This window comes from Stegostoma tigrinum, chromosome 16 (assembly GCF_030684315.1).
Source record: "Stegostoma tigrinum isolate sSteTig4 chromosome 16, sSteTig4.hap1, whole genome shotgun sequence".
Lineage (NCBI taxonomy): Eukaryota > Metazoa > Chordata > Chondrichthyes > Orectolobiformes > Stegostomatidae > Stegostoma > Stegostoma tigrinum.
Window position 1 is genome coordinate 42,813,630 of NC_081369.1, and position 22,308 is coordinate 42,835,937.

The following is a 22,308-nucleotide window of genomic DNA, read 5'->3' on the forward strand; positions in this document are numbered from 1 at the left end:
TAACCAGATTTTTTTCTACCTCTGCCAATAATCTAACCTTTCTATTTATTTGTCCATATCTGTATGTGCGTGATGCGGAGTTTATAAGGGCATTAGAGATTTATTTTTAATAATGTTCCTTATAATAACATTTATTGTTTAGTGCAGAAACTTGATTTGTGCTTTCCAGCAACCTTGGTTTGAAAGTCAGGTAAATTGAAGTACTGTGCCAACCTTAAAAAAACTTTAACATTTGGTATGACCCTGGAAGCAGCAGGCCTCAATTTAAGGCATGATACCGCAAAAGGTTGGAACAATTCAGCAACATTTACTTCCACCTTTGTTTCTCCCCGAGAGGTTGGCATCCTCTTTAAATTTGACACAGTATATGTTGTTTATGATTTGGCAATTCCAAAATAACTTGCAAATTAGCTTCTCATTAAATTATAATGCTGTAATACAATGAGATCTGAAGAAACCTTTTGCCGTTTTTACAATATCTGAAGCTGCAATATTTGAAGGCTACTTATATTTTTGATCAACTGAAATTCAAAAGCACGCAATTATTCCATGAATGTGTGTTTATCGGAAGAAAGTCAGTTTGATTATTATGCCTTAATATCACAGCTGTAGCTCAAACAAACAGTTGAGGTATTTACTACAAATTCAAGTCCAGGTCTTAACATAATTCCCAAAATTATGGGACAAGGTAGATTCAGATCAATGCCTATTTTATAGCTTCCGAATTTTATGCACCGTTGATAGCAAAATTTCAAATTGTTTATGAACATTATTCTAGTCTAAAGATGTATCAAATTTTGAGACATTCTCTCAACTACATTTTTCATATGATGTGCATAGTTAGATCTTGCTGAGTACGACTTATCGAGTTTCAGATACATTTTCCAGATGAATTACCATGCATGAATGTGTGGCACAAGACAGATGGATGGCGCTTATAATCATGTTTTAAAATGGAGTTGCATTGACATACATAACTTAAACTGTATCTTATTCAAATAGATGTCAGATGGCATCAGCTTATCCAGTAAAATCATCTGATGTGGAAGAAAATAACTAAAATTTTACACTGTGCCTTTAATAAATGTTATCTGGCTTACATATATTTAGCTAGCAAATCTGTAAGTTGTGATATTTGCATTCACAGTCCTGCTGGAAAAGGCTTGATGGGAACCCAGAGGCCCTCCTTTGTTACACTTTCAGCTGCTCCCAGCATTGCAACTGATTGCTCAGAAGGCAGCTCTGCATGCATCAAAAGACTCTCTGACAGTGCTTTCAATTGGCTGGGTTGATGTTCCTTTCTTTTTATCTTCAAAGCACACAGTTCATTCAACATTTTTTCAGGCTATTCACCAGAGTTCACAGTCAGCTACAACTAGGGGCCAGCTCTAACTTTATTTGAAGGGCCAGGCACCAACTTGCAGATTACGTAATTTATTATGACTTCTGCTTTTGGAAAGTTGCTGATAAATACTGAGGAGTGTTTTTGGAGATGTTGCAGTCAGTTCCTGGATTTGGAAGAGCTACCTGCAAATGCCACTATTTGAGTTGGTGACTGTATGTTTGAGATAAAGTGAGTGGGCCTTTTCGTTAGAACTGTGCTGTTACTCTGTCTCCCTTTCTCACTGGTTTAGGGGATGCTAACAGTTCTATGTCTCTTAAAGTAAGAAATCAGAATAGGGGAAGGTTGAAATGCATGCTTATCAAGGTTAGTTTTCAGACGTTTCATCACCTTTTTTTTATTTGAAAAAATATACTTTATTCATAGAATGTACAAAAAATAAAACATTTATACACGTACCCAGTCATGCAGGCCGCTCCGGGTTACCCAGGGGGTATGTACACCAACTAAAGGAAAAAACAAAACAAAGAAAAAAAAAGCAAAGAAAATACTCTGGCAGTTGTCTCCCTGCACAGTACCAGTTGTGGAAGGCACCAGCTGAGCCCAGTTACCAGATAGGGCCCTTTTTTCTATTCTGGACGAGGGGTTTCATACGGTGGTCTTTCCCCACCGTGCCTTGGTGGTGGCTGCCCCAAGCTTTAGTGCATCCCTCAGCACGTAGTCCTGGACCTTGGAGTGCGCCAGTCTGCAACACTCGGTCGGGGTCAGTTCTTTCAGCTGGCATGGTCCTCCAGGTGCAGTTGATGTTGGTCTCGGTGTGCGTCCTGGGAAACAGCCCGTAGAGCACGGAGTCCCGCGTCACGGAGCTGCTCGGGACGAACCTCGACAAATACCACTGCATCCCCCTCCACACCTCCTGCTCATAGGCACACTCCAGAAGGAGGTGATCGACAGTCTCGTCCCCCCCGCAGCCGCCTCGAGGGCAGCGTGCGATCGCACAGAGATTCCGGGCATGCATAAAAGATCTCACTGGCAGAGCCCCTCTCACTGCCAGCCAAGCAATGTCCTTGTGCTTGTTTGAAAGTTCTGGCGATGAGGCATTCTGCCAAATGACTTTGGCAGTCTGCGTGGGGAACCACACAACAGGATCCACCCTCTCCTTTTCTCAAAGGGTCTCGAGGATATTACGTGCTGACCACTGCCTGACGGCCTTGTGGTCAAAGGTGATTCCTTTCAAAAATTTCTCCACAAGGGACAGGTGGTACGGGATGGTCCAACTGCTCGGAGCGTTCCGCGGCAACGAGGCCAGGCCCATCCTTCGCAACACCGGGGACAGGTAGAACCTCATTAAGTAATGACACTTGGTGTTTGCGTACTGAGGATCTACGCACAGCTTGATGCAGCCGCACACAAAGGTAGCCATCAGGGCGAAGGTGGCGTTCCGTACGCCCTTTCCCCCATTTTCCAGGTCTTTGTACATGGTGTCCCTGCGGATCCGGTCCATCCTCGACCCCCAAATGAAGTGGAAGATGGCCCAGGTGACTGCAGCGGCGCAGGTCCAGGGAATAGGCCAGGCCTGCGCCACATACAACAGTACTGAAAGCCCCTCGCACCTGACAACCAGGTTCTTACCCACGATGGAGAGGGATCGGAGCGTCCACCTGCCCAGCTTCTGCTTCAGTTTGGTGATACGCTCCTCCCAAGTCTTAGGGCACGCCCCAGCTCCACTGAACCAAACACCCAGCACCTTCAGGTAGTCTGTCCTAACGGTGAAGGGGATGAAGGAGCGGTCGTCCCAGTTCCCAAAGAACATGGCCTCGCTCTTACCCCTATTGACTTTGGCACCCAAGGCCAGTTCAAACTGGCCGTAGACGTCCAACAGCCTACTCACCGACCGATGAACGGTGCAGAAGACGGTGACGTCGTCCATGTACACAGAGGTCTTGACCTGAAGGCGTCCGCTGCCTGGGATAGTCACGCCCTTCAGGGTCACGTCCTTCCTGATGGATGCGGCGAAGGGCTCCACACAGCACATGAACAAGGCAGGAGAGAGCGGGCAGCCCTGCCTGACTCCAGATCTGATGGGAAAACTGTCCGATTCCCACCTGTTGATCGAGACTGCGCTAATGATGTTGGTGTAGAGCAGATGGATCCAATTGTGGATGCCCTCCCCGAACCCCAATTTGGAGAGGACGTCCCTCATGTAAGCATGAGAGACCCTGTCGAAGGCCTTCTCCTGGTCCAGGCTGACGAGGCAGGTGTCCACCCGCCTGTCCTGCACGTAGGCAATCGTATCCCTGATGAGCACGAGGCTCTCAGCGATCTTCCTGCCCGGCACAGCACAGGTCGCTCCTTCTTCGTGAAGAGGGTCCTGTTGGGCTGTTGTGGGTTCGCTGCTGTGGACATTTACTGCCTGCAGGATTTCCCTGGAGGAGGCTTTTACGATGTAACCTTCAGGAGTGCGAAGCTTTGCGAGCGCTTCCTGGAGGTTTTCAAGGAGAAAGGAGGTGAGGGCCCCCTCTCTGTATTGACTGCTGTCCCGCTGCTCATGATGCCGGTGCAGAGGAGCCGTATGGTCACTGTACACACGTACAACCCGCATGTGCCAGCAGCTGATGTCCTGACCTTCCTCGGAAGGTACGTGAAGGTGGAAGGGGACCTAACCAACATCATGGACGCCTTCGGGATCTGGACAAGTAAGAGGCAGGTCAGGGTGACACTGAGGACGGGCTCGGACGGGAACATCGTACACCCACCGTCCAGCTTCGCGATTGGCGGGAGCAAGGGCTACCTGACCTATGCAGGGCAACCTAAAGTCTGCCATGCCTGTGGTAGGTCAGGTCACATGGCGGCCGACTGCAAAGCCACTATCTGCAGGAACTGGAGGGAGGAGGGACACCTTGCAAAGGATTGCCCACGAGAGAGAAGCTGCAACCTTTGTGGGGAAGTGGGCCACCTCTATAGGGCATGCCCGTAGCGGGGGACCACCTATGCCCAGGTTGCTGGCAGGGGCAATGCGGGGCAAACCCCCCCGGAGGAGAGGAAGGCACCAGGGCCCTGCAAGGACCCCCCTGCAATGTGCAGGAGGGCCAGGTCGTGCAGGAGGGCCCAGCCCCGCAGGATGGACCCGAGGCCAATAAAAGCGCCCCTGCAGGCTCCGCTCCCCGCCGACAACCCAGAGTCAATGGAGGAGGCGACAGATGACCCAGGGGAGTGGACGACGGTCCGGAAAGCGAGGAAGAAGGTGCGCCGGTGGGCCCAGGCACTGCAACCATCAGGAAGGAAGAGGCAGCTACAGGGGGGGTATAAGAGCTCCTCTGACGAGGGAGATTTGGAGGAGGCCCGCCCAAAGCAGAAGCTAAAGATCTCATAAGAGAAGCAAAGCAGCACCCCGCCTCCAGGTGACGGGAGGCGTCCTGAGGCTCCCTCCGACACCCAGCCACGCGCCGCTGGGGCCCTAGAGGGCCCCCCGGAACTTTCAGGTGTGAAGGAGGAAACAGCATGTCCCCAGCCTGACCCAGAGCTGGACTCTCCTGCTTCCGTACCCCCGACAGGGGAATGCCACCTGGAAGGCAGCATGGACGGTTTCCTGAGCCCGGAGAGCGTCCAGCAGTTAGCCCAGGCAATGGGCATGAAGGGACAGATGGAGGGGCTGGACCTTAGACTCGGGGAGGGTACTGCGGTCACTGCCCACATTGGGGGTACGGGTTGCGAGCGTTAATGTGCGCAGTGTGAAGTCCACTGCAAGATGTGTGTCCACGTTGGCCTACCTGACCACCGTCAAGGCAGACCTCCTGTTTCTGCAGGAGTGCGGGATACCGCACCTTATCAGGTACGGGAAATGGTCCGGCGCCTGGACCTGTGGGCCTTCGATCTGGTCGGGGGGTAACGACTGTCGCTCCTCGGGCCTGGCTATTCTGCTGCGGGGGCTCAACTTCACCATCTCTCAAGTTCAGGAGGTGGTGGGGGGAGCAACTCCTAGTGGCTGATGTCACCTACAGGAGCGCTCCCCTGAGGCTGATCAATGTGTACACCCCAGCGGTACGGAGTGAGCGGTTGGCCGTCCTGCAGTGGCTTCCACCCCTGCTGGCTACGTCCAGGCCGGTCATCCTAGGCGGAGACTTCAACTGCATCATCGATGCAGATGGAAGATCCGGCGTGGGGACATCAGGTGGGGGGAGTCAACTGGACGTCACGTCCAGATTCCTGATGGGCACAGTGAAGGATGCCAAGCTGATCGACGTCTTCAGCACCCCTGCAGACGGAGCGCAGCAGAGATACACCTGGTCGCGGCCAGATGGGTCTATCCGCTCAAGGATAGGCTTCCTGTTTGTGTCATGGGCGTTCTCGGTCAGGTTGCTCCGGTCCCTCTCCATCGCGGGTAAGAACCTGGTTGTAAGGTGCGAGGGGCTTTCGATACTGTTGTCTGTGGCGCAGGCCTGGCTTATTCCCTGGACCTGCGCCGCTGCGGTCACCCGGGCCATCTTCCACTTCATTTGGGGGTTAAGGATGGACCGGATCAGCAGGGACGCCATGTACAAAGACCTGGAAAATGGAGGAAAGGGCGTACCGAACGCCACCCTCACCCTGATGGCTACCTTTGTGGGCGGCTGCATCAAGCTGTGCGTAGATCCTCAGTACGCAAACACCAAGTGTCACTACTTACTGAGGTTCTACCTGTCCCCGGTGTTGCGAAGGATGGGCCTGGCCTTGTTGCCGCGGAATGCTCCGAGTAGCTGGGCTGTCACGTACCACCTGTACGTGGAGAAATTTTTGAAGGGAAACACCTTTGACCACAAGGCCGTCAGGCAGTGGTCAGCACGTAGTATCCTCGGAGACCCTTCGGGAAAAGGAGAGGGTGGATCCCGTCGTGTGGTTCCCCATGCAGACTGCCAAAGCCGTTTGGCAGAATGCCTCATATCCAGAACTTTCAAACAAGCACAAGAACATTGCTTGGCTGGCGGTGAGAGGGGCTCTGCCAGTGAGATCCTTTATGCATGCCTGGAATCTCTGTGCCACCGCACGCTGCCCTCGAGGTGGCTGCGGGGGGGACGAGACTGTCGATCACCTCCTTCTGGAGTGTGCCTATGCGCAGGAGGTCTGGAGGGGGATGCAGTGGTATTTGCCGAGGTTCGTCCTGAGCAGCTCTGTGACGCAGGACTCCATGCTCTACGGGCTGTTTCCGGGGACGCACACCGAGACCAACATCAACTGCGCCTGGAGGACCATCAATGCGGTGAAAGACGCTCTTTGGTCTGCCCGCAACTTGCTGGTCTGCCAGCTGCAAGAACTGACCCCGACCGAGTGTTGCAGACTGGCGCACTCCAAGGTCCAGGACTACGTGCTGAGGGACGCGCTAAAGCTCGGGGCAGCCGCCGCCAAGGCGCGGTGGGGAAAGACCACCGTATGAACCCCCTCATCCAGAATAGGAAAAAGGGCCCTATCTGGTAACTGGGCCCAGCTGGCATCTTCTCCAACTGGTCAGGAGGCCAACGGGGACTGTGCGGGGAGACGACTGCCGGGGTATTTTTTTTTCTTTGTTTTTGTTTTTTTATCTTTGTTCTGTTTTTTCCTTTAGGTGGTGTATGTACCCCCTGGGTAACCCGGAGTGGCTTGCATGACTGGGTAGGTGTATAAATGTTTTATTTTGTTGTACATTCTGTGAATAAAGTATATTTTTTCAAATAAAATTTTTAAAAGTGACGAAATGTCTGAAAACTAACCTTCCAGCTCAGCGAGCAAACTCACATCCAGAAACTCAACCTGAGCTACAAATCTTCTCAAAACTCGCTAGCATGCTTATCAAGCCAGAAAGTCCATGCAGCTCAAAGTTTGAACCCAAGTCCCACTCTACAGATTTGATAAAGGTTGACATTCCAGTACAGTAAATACCCACATTTTCGGAGGTGTTCAGCTTTCAGTTAAGATGTTGGACTATCTGCTGTCCTAGGTAAAACGTTATATGGTACCGATACGAAGAAGTGAAAAAATATTCTGAAAAATATTTATACCTTAAAATCACTACAATTGACTTTTCAGTAATTTCTCCCAAAGTTGTTTGTGAAACTTTGCGTGCTCAAATTGGCTCCCATGCTTTCTCCATTACAATGATAACTGCAGTTCATTGGTTGTAAAGTATGTTTGGATGTCACGTGAAATATACAATGTGAAATACGTCAGTCTAATGCAGCCACACATCGTCATTCCTTGCTCCCTCTTGCTTTTCCCTTCCCATCCCTTTCCCCACCTCATCATCCACCAGAAACCCACCTCTCCCTGCTGCGATGCCAAACACTTACTTCAATGTGTAGTTTTGCTTTCATCTCATTTAATTCTTCAGTCATCTGATGCATCGCTTTCTGAGATTGTTCTAGTTGTTCTCTGAGCTTCTGAACTTCCTCTGACTTGATTTGCAGATTGCCTCTCAATGAGGCAGATTCCAATTCAGTTACATTCAATTGTTCCTCCAAATTTAGCCTCTATAAAGAAAGTACATACTTTTAAGTCACTTCAAAAATGTCAAAATCACAATGGCTGCAAAAATGAAAAATACCTAAAACCCGTGTTGATGTTGCGATGGATCATTGACACATGTCTGTTGCTTCTTATGCAACAAGCTGTGTACAAGTTTTGAAATACTTACTCATTTAACTGATTGTGGAATACAGCTAATGCAAAGCACACTGTTGAATTGTCATAGTCTGAGCAGAGGCTGCAAAGTTGTGAGAGGCTAATGTGTTCAAGCAAGCTTGCAAGGCTTGCATTTCTTAACTGATGGGTATTTTGCTGCTACAGCAGGTGTTAGACTAATTTTAAGTGTGATTTTAACCTGTGATAGATACAAGAACATTGCAGGTTTACAGAGAGTTGGTTCTGAGATTTTCTGATGATTCACAAGAAACTTTGGTGCAGGAATTAGAGAATGAGAGTTGTCACCCATATACAAATGGGGTGACAAGAAGGCCTTTCAGAAAAACTTTTAAAAAGACCATAGGGGCCAGACAGACATGGAAGGACATGATGGGCACATTGCCCTGCAAGCATGTTTACAGAGCTGCAAGCCGTTCAATGATCTAACCTCGTGGTTCGGGTCAGTGAAGTACCTCCAAACTTCAATCACAATAGCCATATTATACAAACAAACTGTATCACATAAACAGAGAGATTTCTCTTTCCTTTGCAGGACAAGATGCTGCATCACTGTAGACAACAGCATCATACTTGTACAGGATAGATATATCTTTGTATCCTTCATCTCTCTGGAGCGAGACACACACCATCATTGCTGTAGTCATTGACAGGGCTGAAAACATTGAAAATGATGATATGCTCAATCTTGATCCTTCTTCTCATTTCTACTTCTACCTCCTCCCATAAACTCATCTGATTTGTAAGGTGCAGGTGGTGTGAGCATGTACACCTTACTTTCCACCCTTTCCTTACCAACATGCTGATCTTGTGCTTTTCTGCTTTCAGATACTGTTCAACTGTCTCTTGTACTGCAGTCTCTTCCTTTACAGCTATTGGATAACTTTCCCCTAAGGCTCACCCCAGCTTTAAGCAAGAGCATGCTTCTTTCACAACTTTCAGCATGTCCTACTCTTTGACTCAATTTCACCAACTGGCTAACCACATAACCTTCGGTCGGCGCAACATTGAGGGCTGAAGGGCCTGTTCTGCGCTGTATTGTTCTATGTTCTATGACTCTCTGGTTTGCTGATATTGACATGACTCTCTTTCAACAAATTTGCCATCGTCAAGCCTCTCCTCAAAAAACTCTATCCTACTCCGCACTCTCGTTGCAAACTACTGCTCCATAACCAATCCTCAAACATTTAATTATACATGTAATATTTCCATAGAACTCCATGTTTGAATCCCTTCAATCAAGTTTCTGCCTCTGCACAGTTCTGAAACAGCCCTTATCGAAGTCACATATGTTATCTACACAGTATGTGTGTGACAATGGTAAGGTATTCCCCTCATCCTCTAGATCTATCTGCAGTCTTTGACATAATCAAATTAGTTTTTATCATTCGCTAATGTCATAACCTTTGACATCACTTGTGTCCAATGCATTTTTCTGTCTTTAGGCAGTGAGAAATCATTCATTTTAATTCTATCTGTCCAGTCATAGCCTGCAAATCACTTGAAATGGCTCTATTTGCTGTGCTCACATCATTAGTTTTGAAGATCCTAAAGATGAATGTAAAAAGCCCCCCCCTCAATGCTCATTAGCAAGATTCTAGTTTTGCTGTTCCATACCAAGTTGGAGAATCAGCTACTTCTCGATGGCATGAATCTCATTTCTGCACCCTGTTTTCCTAACTCACTCACCAAGGTCCACGTTCTTCTGTGATTCGGAAGATTCTGCCTAACATTTTCTACCTTTTCAAATTCCTCCATGGGCCTTCCCTCACCTTCACTTTGCAATTTCCTGTCCACCCACAACCCCCTAAGCACTCTGTGTTCCTCCAACTCTGGTCTCTTGAGCATTTCCACTTTTAACCATTCCATCATTGTCATTGTCATTCCTTCAGCAGTACTGATCCAACATTCTGGAATTCCCTCACTCAATCTCTCTGCTGCTTTACTTTTCATTCCTCTTCTGAGGAGCTCTCATCTCTTTGAAAAAGATTTTATTCAACTACATTAATACCTTCTCATTTTGCTCAGTGTCAAATTGCATTTGTTATTGCTCCTGTCAGCCGCCTTGGAAGCATATATTATGTTAGAGCCACTATATTAATAAAGTTGTTGTTATTGCAGTAAAAGGCAATGTGTAGTGTGACCAGACTTATTTTAATTTCCCTTGAGACTTTGTGGCTTTGTTGAATATTTTCTTTGCTGTGCTCCTTTTTTTCTTTTGAGCACTTGCTTGAGGTCATTAACTTAATTACACAATCCTGTAGATTTAGTAATATTCTGATGACCAATAATTTGCTGCCCTGGTTGCAAAGTATTTGGCCCAAAACTTCAGGAATACCTTTTGTGCTTGTTTATAAACAACTTGAACTTACCTTATAATGAAATATGTGAATAAAGCTTTGCTCCCTGCATGCTGCAGAACGTCCAGCAACAAACAACTTTCTATATATGGGAAGGTGCTGGCATATTTAAAACAAAGGACTAATTTATGGTTGGTAATGGGGCAAGTGCTAAAACAAAATTAGCTTTTATAGGCTCAACAATCAGCAAGAGGAGAAGCAGAGACAAAATAAAACTGCAGATACTGGAATCCAAGGTAGAACAGCAGGTAGCTGGAAGAACATAGTAGGCCAGGCAGCATCTGGAAAAAAACTGCTGTAATGAGGAGTAAAGACCACTAAAGTTAAAAAATTGCAAATGTTTTGCTGAGTCCCTTTCTTCCAATTTGTCACTCAGTGAGATTTTGGAATTCCTTTCCTCAAGGGGCAGTGATTCTTGATTCATTCCCCCAAGGGGATGGAAGATTATCAGGGACATGCAGGAATACAGCATTGACCTTAAAATCAGATCAGATGGCCTGACAAGGGGCCAAGCACAAGCTCCTCAAAGGGTCAAGAACTTTTGTTCGTATCCAATTCTCAATGCAGAAAATACCATCTGTCTTCATGATAATAAAATATGAAGCTGGATGAACACAGCAGGCCAAGCAGCATCTCAGGAGCACAAAAGCTGACGTTTCGGGCCTAGACCCTTCATCAGAGAGGGGGATGGGGAGAGGGAGCTGGAATAAATAGGGAGAGAGGGGGAGGCGGACCGAAGATGGAGAGTAAAGAAGATAGGTGGAGAGAGTATAGGTGGGGAGGTAGGGAGGGGATAGGTCAGTCCAGGGAAGATGGACAGGTCAAGGAGGTGGGATGAGGTTAGTAGGTAGCTGGGGGTGCGGCTTGGTGTGGGAGGAAGGGATGGGTGAGAGGAAGAACCAGTTAGGGAGGCAGAGACAGGTTGGACTGGTTTTGGGATGCAGTGGGTGGGGGGGAAGAGCTGGGCTGGTTGAAATGTGAGGCTGGATGAACACAGCAGGCCAAGCAGCATCTCAGGAGCACAAAAGCTGATGTTTCGGGCCTAGACCCTTCATCAGAGAGGGGGATGGGGAGAGGGAGCTGGAATAAATAAGGAGAGAGGGGGAGGCGGACCGAAGATGGAGAGTAAAGAAGATAGGTGGAGAGAGTATAGGTGGGGAGGTAGGGAGGGGATAGGTCAGTCCAGGGAAGACGGACAGGTCAAGGAGGTGGGATGAGGTTAGTAGGTAGCTGGGGGTGCTCTTCCCCCCCACCCACTGCATCCCAAAACCAGTCCAACCTGTCTCTGCCTCCCTAACCGGTTCTTCCTCTCACCCATCCCTTCCTCCCACACCAAGCCGCACCCCCAGCTACCTACTAACCTCATCCCACCTCCTTGACCTGTCCGTCTTCCCTGGACTGACCTATCCCCTCCCTACCTCCCCACCTATACTCTCTCCACCTATCTTCTTTACTCTCCATCTTCGGTCCACCTCCCCCTCTCTCCCTATTTGTTCCAGCTCCCTCTCCGATGAAGGGTCTAGGCCCGAAACGTCAGCTTTTGTGCTCCTGAGATGCTGCTTGGCCTGCTGTGTTCATCCAGCCTCACATTTTATTATCTTGGAATTCTCCAGCATCTGCAGTTCCCATTATCTCCATCTGTCTTCATACTTTCTTTACCATCAACCCTCTGGAATTTAACATTATTATTCTGCAACAGTAGATGTTATCTACAGAAAGTAATATCAAACAGTTCACAGCACAGCAGACAGAATTTTATTACCCCAAGTACCTGGCAATTGTGTGGAGTGGACTACTGAGTAAGTCTCGGCACAGCAGGAAATTGATTTTGAACAACAAGGGCACCAGTCAATCTAAATTACAAGTGTCTTAGCTCAGAAACAACAATTGGAAGCAGGAATCACAGTTCTCAATAGAGGAGAAAGCTCATTTTTCTACCTTTAGACAAATGTACAATAATTTCCAATTCATCTATTTATTTTAGAATGAAACTTCAATATGTGCTCTAATAACAATCATCACTAGCACGAATAGGCTATAATTGCTAGCAGTAATCACAATTTCCTAATTTAATAATAAAAGTTCAGCAGAAGGTATATGTTACATAGAAAATTAAATGTGCTTGGGCCAAACTGTAACTAATCCTACTTAAAATTATTGCTTTACAATTGTCAATAAATTTAATTATTTTTCTATCTGATGTGTTTTGAACTGAACAAGAGTTAGTCACTGTTGCTGCAGTATTAAAATGATGCATATATGCTGTTTTACTTTGATAAATAGCTTTTCATATTATTTAATTCAGCAGAATGCTACTACCAAAATATAGGGAGGAAATATCATTGGGATCAGATAATTCTGAATTAGTAAAAATGTACCCGTACTTTAATTATTATTTAAATACATTGCTATATACTGTACCATCACTAAAATGCAGAGTTACCTTTGTCTGGAGCTCTACAACTTTGCTTTGTAGTGCCTGAGTCTCAGCCTCGAGCTGGTAGATTGTCTGTTGCTTATGTTCAGAAATCTTCTCAACAGATTCTTGAGCAATATGAAGAGATGAAAGTTCTGTATTCAGCTGTCTTATTGTGTCTTGACATTGATTCACCTGTAACAGGGATAAAATGTCAAGCCACGTCATAAGATCAAGTTTGTTCATACGATGTAAAGGAAACCTGACAGGCAAAACAAATCAAAAAACTTGAACAGATTAAAAAAGTGCACTCATCATTCTAACATCTAGGGCTGGTGAGATACATTCCTGATGTGAACTCACAAGTATTGATACTTTGAAATTAGAGTTGAGTGGGATTCCTTCATCCATTTTTCCCTTTTTTGGTATCACTGAAGTGATTCCTCCAGATTGCCTTCAGATGTCAATTTTAGTTGTCATTTGACAACATTTTACATCTTTCAGGTATTGTACAGATACATCCTGTTCTATGCGTTATCCAGAAAAGTAATTTGGTGGAAACAAATTGAGATATTTTAAAAGAACAAATCACACAGTTGGAGGCATATATTTTTGTTCTCTGGTCAGGTGCACAGAGGCAGGAGAAATCCCAGCTCCTCAAAAATGACTTTTAAAAATGGCTGCCAAGTTTACTCATTTTAAAGAAGGTTTTAAAGGAGGCTGCCACTTCCTGAGATGAGCTGGACAAAGAGCTAGCCTCAGTGCTGCAGTACTGTGTTCAAAAATTGAAAGAAAAGAATAAAATATAAATCATTCCTCCACTCCTGTCATTTGCAAGTCTTGCACCATCAATGCGAATCCATGCCAGCTGAGGCCCTTCATCCATCTCCCGTGACCCTTCACCAAGTGTCTTACACCGCTCCACGGAAATCTATTCATGTCCCATGATAATTCATACTCTTTTTGCCAACTTTGTTCCTACTTCTACCCACAAGCCTTTCCTCCTTCACCTACCATGTCAACTTACCTGGTATCCATAAGTTCTCATGTACAGTGGGGAAAGAGGAAAGTTCTAGAACTGACAGTTATTTACACTATTGAGAAAAGCAGACAACATGCTACAAGTTAGAATAGATAACAGAATACATAAACAGAGATTTTAATTTGAGTTGACGGTTCAACTTGATTTATACTTCTTTACATAGCAACTGTCAATAATCCCAAAGGGTACCTGGCCACCCCCACTCCTCGAAGGATCCATGGCTCCTTCCTAAGATGTCATGTGGCCATATTCGCAGGGATACTGCAACTCTTGAAAGCGGTACCTAGGCTATCTAAAAAAAAGTACTGAGAATGGACCCACTGTTAATTGGTCTAATTTCCACATTCCAGGTTCCTGATACCAGAGATTCCAAAATACATTTGTTATAGAGGCAGCAAATGGCCAATTGTCTCCCTGAAACAAAGAGGTGTGAGCTGCAGATGACCTCAATCCTGCCCCCATGAAAACAGGATCTGATGCTAGGTTCAGGGGTGGGATTTAGGATTCCAAGTGTTCTGCCATTTTTGCCACAATAGAGAGACTTTCCATTGTGGTGAAAATTTGGCTTGAATCTTATAATACAGGTAGTCTGAGCCACCTTGTGGTGAAACAATAATTTAGATATTTTACTTACAGTTTTCTTCTTAGAACTTTGAGTAATGTTAGTGCTAAATATTCAGGCAATGGTTGCCATAAGGAATTTGTCCCAAGGACAAAAACTGAGGTTTAACATTTAGATTCTTGTCATAAATGTCTATCAAACAAATACTTAACCATCAGAGATAATGGGAACTGCAGATGCTGGAGAATCCAAGATAACAAAGTGTGAAGCTGGATGAACACAGCAGGCCAAGCAGCATTTCAGGAGCACAAAAGCTGACGTTTCGGGCCTAGATGCTTCATCAGTGAGGGGGATGAGCATAGAACATAGAACATTACAGCACAGTACAGACCCTTAGGGTTTGATGTTGTGCCGGCCTGTCATACCAACCTGAAGCCCAGCTAACCTACACTATTCCATGTACATCCAATATGCTTGCCAAATGACGACTTAAATGTACTTAAAGTTGACGAATCCACTACCGTTGCAGGCAAAGCATTCCATTCTCTTACTACTCTCTGAGTAAAGAAATTACCTCTGACATCTGTCCTATATCTTTCACCCCTCAATTTAAAGCTATGCCCCCTCGTGCTTGCCGTCACCATCCTAGGAAAAAGGCTCTCCCTATCCACCCTATCTAACCCTCTGAATATTTCATATGTCTCAATTAAGTCAGCTCTCAGTCTTCTTCTCTCTAATGAAAACAGCCTCAAGTCCCTAAGCCTTTCCTCATAAGACGTTCCCTCCATACCAGGCAACATCCTGGTAAATCTCCTCTGCACCCTTTCCAAAGCTTCCACATCCTTCTTATAATGCGGTGACCAGAACTGTACACAATACTCCAAGTGTGACCGCACCAGAGTTTTGTACAGCTGCAGCATAACCTCTTGGTTCCAGAACTCGATCCCTCTATTAATAAAAGCTAAAACACTGTATGTCTTCTTAACAATCCTGTCAACCTGGGGGGCAACTTTCAAGGATCTGTGTATATGGACACCGAGATCTCTCTGCTCATCTACACTACCAAGAATCTTACCATTAGCCCAGTACTTTGCCTTGCGGTTACTTCTACCAAAGTGCATCACCTCACACTTGTCCGCATTAAACTCCATTTGCCACTTCTCAGCCCAGCTCTGCAGCTTATCTGTGCCTCTCTGCAACCTACAACATCCTTCGTCACTATCCACAACTCCAGCGACCTTGATGTCGTCTGCAAATTTACTAATCCATCCTTCTACGCCCTCATTCAGGTCATTTATAAAAATGACAAACAGCAGTGGACCCAACAGTGACCCTTGCAGTACACCACTAGTAACTGGTCTCCAGGATGAACATTTCCCATCAACTAACACCCTCTGTCTCCTTTCAGCAAGCCAATTTCAGATCCAAACTGCTAAATCTCCCACAATCCCATTCCTCCGCATTTTGTACAATAGCCTACTGTGGGGAACCTTATCAAATGCCTTGCTGAAATCCATATACACCACATCAACCGGTTTACTCTCATCTACCTGTTTGGTCACCTTCTCAAAGAACTCAATAAGGTTTGTGAGGCACGACCTACCCTTCACAAAACCGTGCTGACTATGCCTAATCAAATTATTCTTTTCTAGATAATTATAAATCCTATCTCTTATAACCTTTTCCAACACTTTACCAACAACTGAAGTAAGGTTCACTGGTCGATAATTACCAGGGTTGTCTCTACTCCCCTTCTTGAACAGGGCAACCACATTTGCTATCCTCCAGTCGTCCGGCATTATTCCCGTAGACAATGACGAGTTAAAGATCAATGCCAAAGGCTCGGCAATCTCCTCCCTGGCTTCCCAGACGATCCTAGGATAAATCCTATCCGGCCCAGGGGACTTCTCTATCTTCACACTCTGTAGGATTTCTAATACCTCTTCCTTGTGAACCTCAATCCCACCTAGTCTAGAAACCTGTATCTTAGTATTCTCCTCGACAACATTGTCGTTTTCTAGAGTGAATACTGTCGAAAAATATTCATTTAGTGCTTCCCCTATCTCCTCTGACTCCACACACAGCTTCCCACTACTATCCTTGATTGGCCCTAGTCTTAATCTCGTCATTCTTTTATTCCTTAAATACCTGTAGAAAGCCTGAGGGTTTACCCTGAACCTGTGCGCCAGCAACTTCTCATGTCTCCTCCTGGATCTTCTGAGCTCTCTCTTTCGGATGGGGAGAGCGTTCTGAAATAGGGAGAGAGGGGGAGGCGGACCGAAGATGGAGAGAAAAGAAGATAGGTGGAGAGGAGAGTATAGGTGGGGAGGTAGGGAGGGGATAGGTCAGTCCAGGGAGGACGGACAGGTCAAGGAGGCGGGATGAGGTTAGTAGGTAGGAAATGGAGGTGCGGCTTGAGGTGGGAGGAGGGGATAGGTGAGAGGAAGAACACGTTAGGGAGACGGGGACAAGCTGGGCTGGTTTTGGGATGAAGTGGGGGAAGGGGAGATTTTGAAGCTTGTGAAGTCCACATTGATACCATTGGGCTGCAGAATTCCCAAGCGGAATATGAGTTGCTGTTCCTGCAACCTTCGAGTGGCATCATTGTGGCACTGCAGGAGGCCCATGATGGACATGTCATCTAAGGAATGGGAGGGGGAGTTAAAATGTAGTTGTTTATTGCGATCTGAGCGGAGGTGTTCTGCAAAGCGGTCCCCAAGCCTCTGCTTGATTTCCGCAATGTAGAGGGAGCCACACCGGGTACAATGGATACAATATACCACATTGGCAGATGTGCAAGTGAACATCTGCTTAATATGGAAAGTCATCTTGGGGCCTGTGATGGGGGTGAGGGAGGAGGTGTGGGGGCAAGTGTAGCACCTCCTGCGGTTGCAGGGGAAGGTGCCAGATGTGGTGGAGTTGGAGGTGAGTGTGGAGCGGACAAGGGAGTCACGGAGAGAGTGATCTCTTCGGAAGGCAGACAAGCATGGGGATGGAAAAATGTCGTGGGTGGTGGGGTCGGATTGTAGATGGCGCATGTGTTGGAGGATGATGCGTTGTGTCCGGAGGAACTTGTTTTAAAAAAAAGCATCCTGTAGTCATTTTGGATGACATTTTCCTCTTGAAGCCTCCTAATTTAATGTGATAATGTGAGGCTTGAAGTAGAATCAGGGAAAATTACATACTGATTTTACAGTACCACTCTACTCATACATTTCAAATGAGCCCATTTTGATACTGTTGCTATCATGAGTAGAAATTCATATGACAAATCTAAATCTGTCAGAATATTTATTTCCTGAGTCCAATAATATGTCTCCTCACTTCCTGTATCTTAAGTCACATATCTAAATGTTGACATTTCAAATCGAAAACCTGTGAAATCTAGGCAAATTAATTATGGCAGTTAATAGAAATCCTATTCAAATAAATCAACCAATAGACTTCAGTTCTGTTTTCATTTCATCACATTATTGAATTTTTCAGAAAGAATCTTTGCCTTAGTAGTGAGAGGTTTGATCAGTGTTGCTGCAACCTGTAAGAATCTTTGGGCTATTACTCCTTGCACAAATGGGGTACAGGCATCTTAAAGTGAAAAACTACGATATAAAAACAAAAATCAAATACAGCTTAGAATATAACAGTGACCTCCTCTGAGGCTTCATGATGGTATGTTCTGTATTCTTGCAGCTGTTTCTCTAAGCTGTGGATCACCTTATCACTGGTCACTTTCTCTGACTGTGCTGATTTAAGCTGCTGCATTAGATGTTCAATCTGCATTTCATATTGAAAAATCTATTGCGATAGGAAAGAAAAGAGAAAATTTATCACAGAGACACTCTCTCTCTAATGGGAAGACATCTTTACTAATGGCGATACAGTATGGCTTCAGATACTAGTGAAGTTGAGCGTTAACAATGAAGCCTAAAACATATTGTTTTCAATTTTTAGAAAATAAATAATGACAGTCCAGCTGTTTTATAAACAATAAAACCCTATATTCAACAGGAAAAAGTACTGCTGATGACATAAAATGGCAAACTTAATCTTTGGTTCAAAAGATTAAGAGTTCAGAAGTAATAGCTTCACATAGTTATATTCAAAATACATATTATTAGCATAGCATATTGTCAACAGTCAGCTTTATTATCTCAGAATCTATATTATAAATCTCAAGTCTGGTACTGCTGGACATGTTGATAAATTCCTTATTTATACTGGTTTAATCCAAGAAAGGAACTTTGCTTTGGCAAAGTACAACAAGAACAATTTTATACAACAACTTGAACATATTAAAAATCTGAAGATATTTTACAAAGGAAATAGATAAATAGTAACCAAGCCATGGACAAATCATGGGCCAATCAAAAGCCTGATTCAAGCATGGGTTTCAAATAGTGATAGCAAGAACTGCAGATTTTAGAGTCAGAGATAACACAGTGTGGAGTTGGAGGAACACAGAGGGTCAGGCGGCATCAGAGGAGCAGGAAAACTGATGTTTTAGGTTGGGAACCTTCTTCAGAAATTCATTCTGGGCTTGAAGTAGTGTTTTGTTTTAAATTCTGACCAAAAAACAGAAGGGTTTAGGGAGGCACTCCATTGACAATAGACTAGATTAATGTGGATTCTGCCCCCAATCTGGCTGATACAGTTTTCACCATTATGGAAATGGATGTGACTCATCCAGGTCACAGTCATAGAGTCATACAGCATAAAAACCGACCCTTCAGTCCAACTTATCCAAGCTGACAAGTTTCCCAACAAACTAATCCCATTTGCCTGTGTTTGCCCCATATCTCTCTAAACCATTCCTACTCATGTACCTGTTCAAGTGTCTTTTAAATATTATAACTGTACCTGCACCTACCACTTCCTCTGGCAGTTCAGTCCACATATGAACCAACCTCTGTGTCAAAACTTTGCCCCTCAGGTCCTTTTTAAATCTTTCTCCTCTGACCTTAAAATTATGCCCTCTAGTTTTGAACTCCCCTACCTTAGGGAAAAGACCATTGTTATTCACCTTATATATGCCCCTCTTGATTTTATAAACCTGGATAAGGTCACCCCTCAATCTCCTACACTCCAGGGAAAGAAGTCGTAGCCTAATTAGCCTCTCCTTATAACTCAAACCCTCTAGCCCTGGTAATCATCTTGTAAATCCTTTTTGCGCCCACTCCAATTCAATAATATCCTTCCTGTACCTGGGCGGCCAGAACTGTACACAATACTCCAAAAGTGGCCTCAGTAGTGTCCTGTACAACTGCAACATGACAACTTTCACTGTCCATTGTAGCGCTAATTTTGGTGTCATCCGCAAACTTACTAACCATGGTTCCTAAATTCTTATCAAAATTGTTTGTATAAATGACAAACACCAGAGGTCCCAGCATCAATTACTGCAATACACCACTGGTCACACATTTCCAGTCTGAAAAATAATCCACCATTACCCTGTCTCCTATTGTCAAGCCAATTTTGTATACAATTGGTAAGCTCTCCCTGAATCCCATGTAATCTAATTTTACTAACCAGTTAACCATGTGGAACATGTCAAAGGCTTTACTAAAGTCCATGTTGACATACTCAAAAATCTCAGTCAAGTTTGTGAGACACGACTCGCACAAAGCCATGCTGACTATATCTAATCAGTCCTTGCCTCTCCAAATGCATGTAAATCCTATCTTTTGGAATTCCGCCCAACATCATACCCACCACAGATGTCAGACTCACTGGTCTATAGTTCTGTGGCTTCTCCTTACAACTTTTCTTAAATAAGAGAATAGCATTAGCAATAACTAGCACCTCACCTCTGGTTGTACATGATACAAAATATCTCTTCCAAAGGCCCAGCAATTTCATCCCTCGCTTCCCACAATATCCTGGAATACACTTGATTAGGTCATGGAGATTTATCCACCTTTATGTTTTTTAAGGAAGGGTCTGAAAAAGGATCACTGGATCTGAAATGTTAATTCTGATTTCTTTCGATAGATACTGCTGAGCTTTTCCAGAAATTTCTGATTTTGTTTATGTTTTTTAATTTCCATTGCAACAAACTGAACATTCAACTATCTGCTCTTTGTGCTCAATTCTGAAACAGTTTCATGCCGCAATTTTATAATTTTTTTTGACTCACCTCTTATTTACAATCTACGCATTTGTGTGTTGCGTCATACATGAAGCTAACTCACCTGGAGCTCAGTCCTGTAAATGCTACACTTTTTTGTTAGTTGAATATTATGTAATTACATGTGAAGACATAATTTTCATTACCAAGAAGTCAACTCTGTCCACAGGTAGTTTCTGAACACACCTACTACCGTTGTTGTGGACATCAAATACCATTCTAAGTACATTTTGTACAACAGAATAGGTGTACACTGCACTTATGCCAATGATTAAAACTGTGGTTTTTAATGCACTGTCAAGAGGGAACACTATGACCTACTCTAGCAACATAATTTCTGTATTCCTTAGTACAGTCATTGGTTTAGCTGAAGAAAAATGTTCTTCATATTTCTCATCCATTTTCAATCTCTAGTTATAATTAGTGCCACAGTCTGATCCATGGTATTTTTGTCATGAGTTCCTTTTTCAGACTCACGCTTATGAACCTCAATAAGTCTCACAGGCTTTAATCATGTGTGAAACCAAAATCTGCTGGACTATTGAAAACAGTGCTGAGTTTAAGCCATCCAACTTTCATTGTTTCACTGTTCTTAGAACACTGTTCTTTGAGAAGGTGACCAAACAGGTAGATGAGAGTAAACCGGTTGATGTGGTGTATACGGATTTCAGCAAGGCGTTTGATAAGGTTCCCCACAGTAGGCTATTGTACAAAATGCGGAGGAATGGGATTGTGGGAGATATAGCAGTTTGGATCGGAAATTGGCTTGCTGAAAGAAGACAGAGGGTGGTGGTTGATGGGAAATGTTCATCCTGGAGACCAGTTACTAGTGGTGTACTGCAAGGGTCGGTGTTGGGTCCACTGCCGTTTGTCATTTTTATAAATGACCTGAATGAGGGCGTAGAAGGATGGGTTAGTAAATTTGCAGACGACACTAAGGTCGGTGGAGTTGTGGCCAGTGACGAAGGATGCTGTAGGTTGCAGAGGGACATAGATAAGCTGCAGAACTGGGCTGAGAAGTGGCAAATGGAGTTTAATGCAGACAAGTGTGAGGTGATGCACTTTGGTAGGAGTAACCAGAAGGCAAAGTACAGGGCTAATGGTAAGATTCTTAGTAGTGTAGATGAGCAGAGAGATCTCGGTGTCCATGTACACAGATCCTTGAAAGTTGGCACCCAGGTTGACAGGGCTGTTAAGAAGGCATACAGTGTTTTAGCTTTTATTAATAGAGGGATCGAGTTCCGGAACCAAGAGGTTATGGTGAAGCTGTACAAAACTCTGGTGCGGTCACACTTGGAGTATTGTGTACAGTTCTGGTCACCGCATTATAAGAAGGATGTGGAAGCTTTGGAAAGGGTACAGAGGAGATTTACTAGGATGTTGCCGGGTATGGAGGGAACGTCTTACGAGGAAAGGCTGAGGGACTTGAGGCTGTTTTCATTAGAGAGAAGAAGGGTGAGAGGTGACTTAATTGAGACATATAAAATAATCAGAGGGTTAGATAGGGTGGATAGGGAGAGCCTTTTTCCTAGGATGGTGACGGCGAGCACGAGGGGGCATAGCTTTAAATTGAGGGGTGAAAGATATAGGACAGATGTCAGAGATAGTTTCTATACTCAGAGAGTAGTAAGGGAATGGAACATTTTGCCTGCAATGGTAGTAGATTCGCCAACTTTAGGTACATTTACGTCGTCATTGGATAAGCATATGGACGTACATGGAATAGTGTAGGTTAGATTGGCTTGAGATCGTATGACAGGTCAGCACAACATCGAGGGCCGAAGGGCCTGTACTGTGCTGTAATGTTCTAA

The 22,308-nt window shown here is 44.9% G+C and overlaps 1 protein-coding gene across 1 annotated transcript in view; it reads right to left on the reverse strand.

Moving 5' to 3' along the window:
- LOC125459774 (golgin subfamily A member 4) overlaps nucleotides 1–22,308 on the reverse strand; it is a 709,733-nt gene that overhangs the window by 237,887 nt on the left and 449,538 nt on the right. The window contains exons 18-19 of the mRNA XM_048546606.2: nucleotides 12,794–12,961; nucleotides 7,642–7,821 (exon numbers count right to left, since the gene is read on the reverse strand). Coding sequence (XP_048402563.2) covers nucleotides 7,642–7,821; nucleotides 12,794–12,961 — 348 coding nt within the window. The remainder of the gene's footprint in view (nucleotides 1–7,641; nucleotides 7,822–12,793; nucleotides 12,962–22,308) is intronic.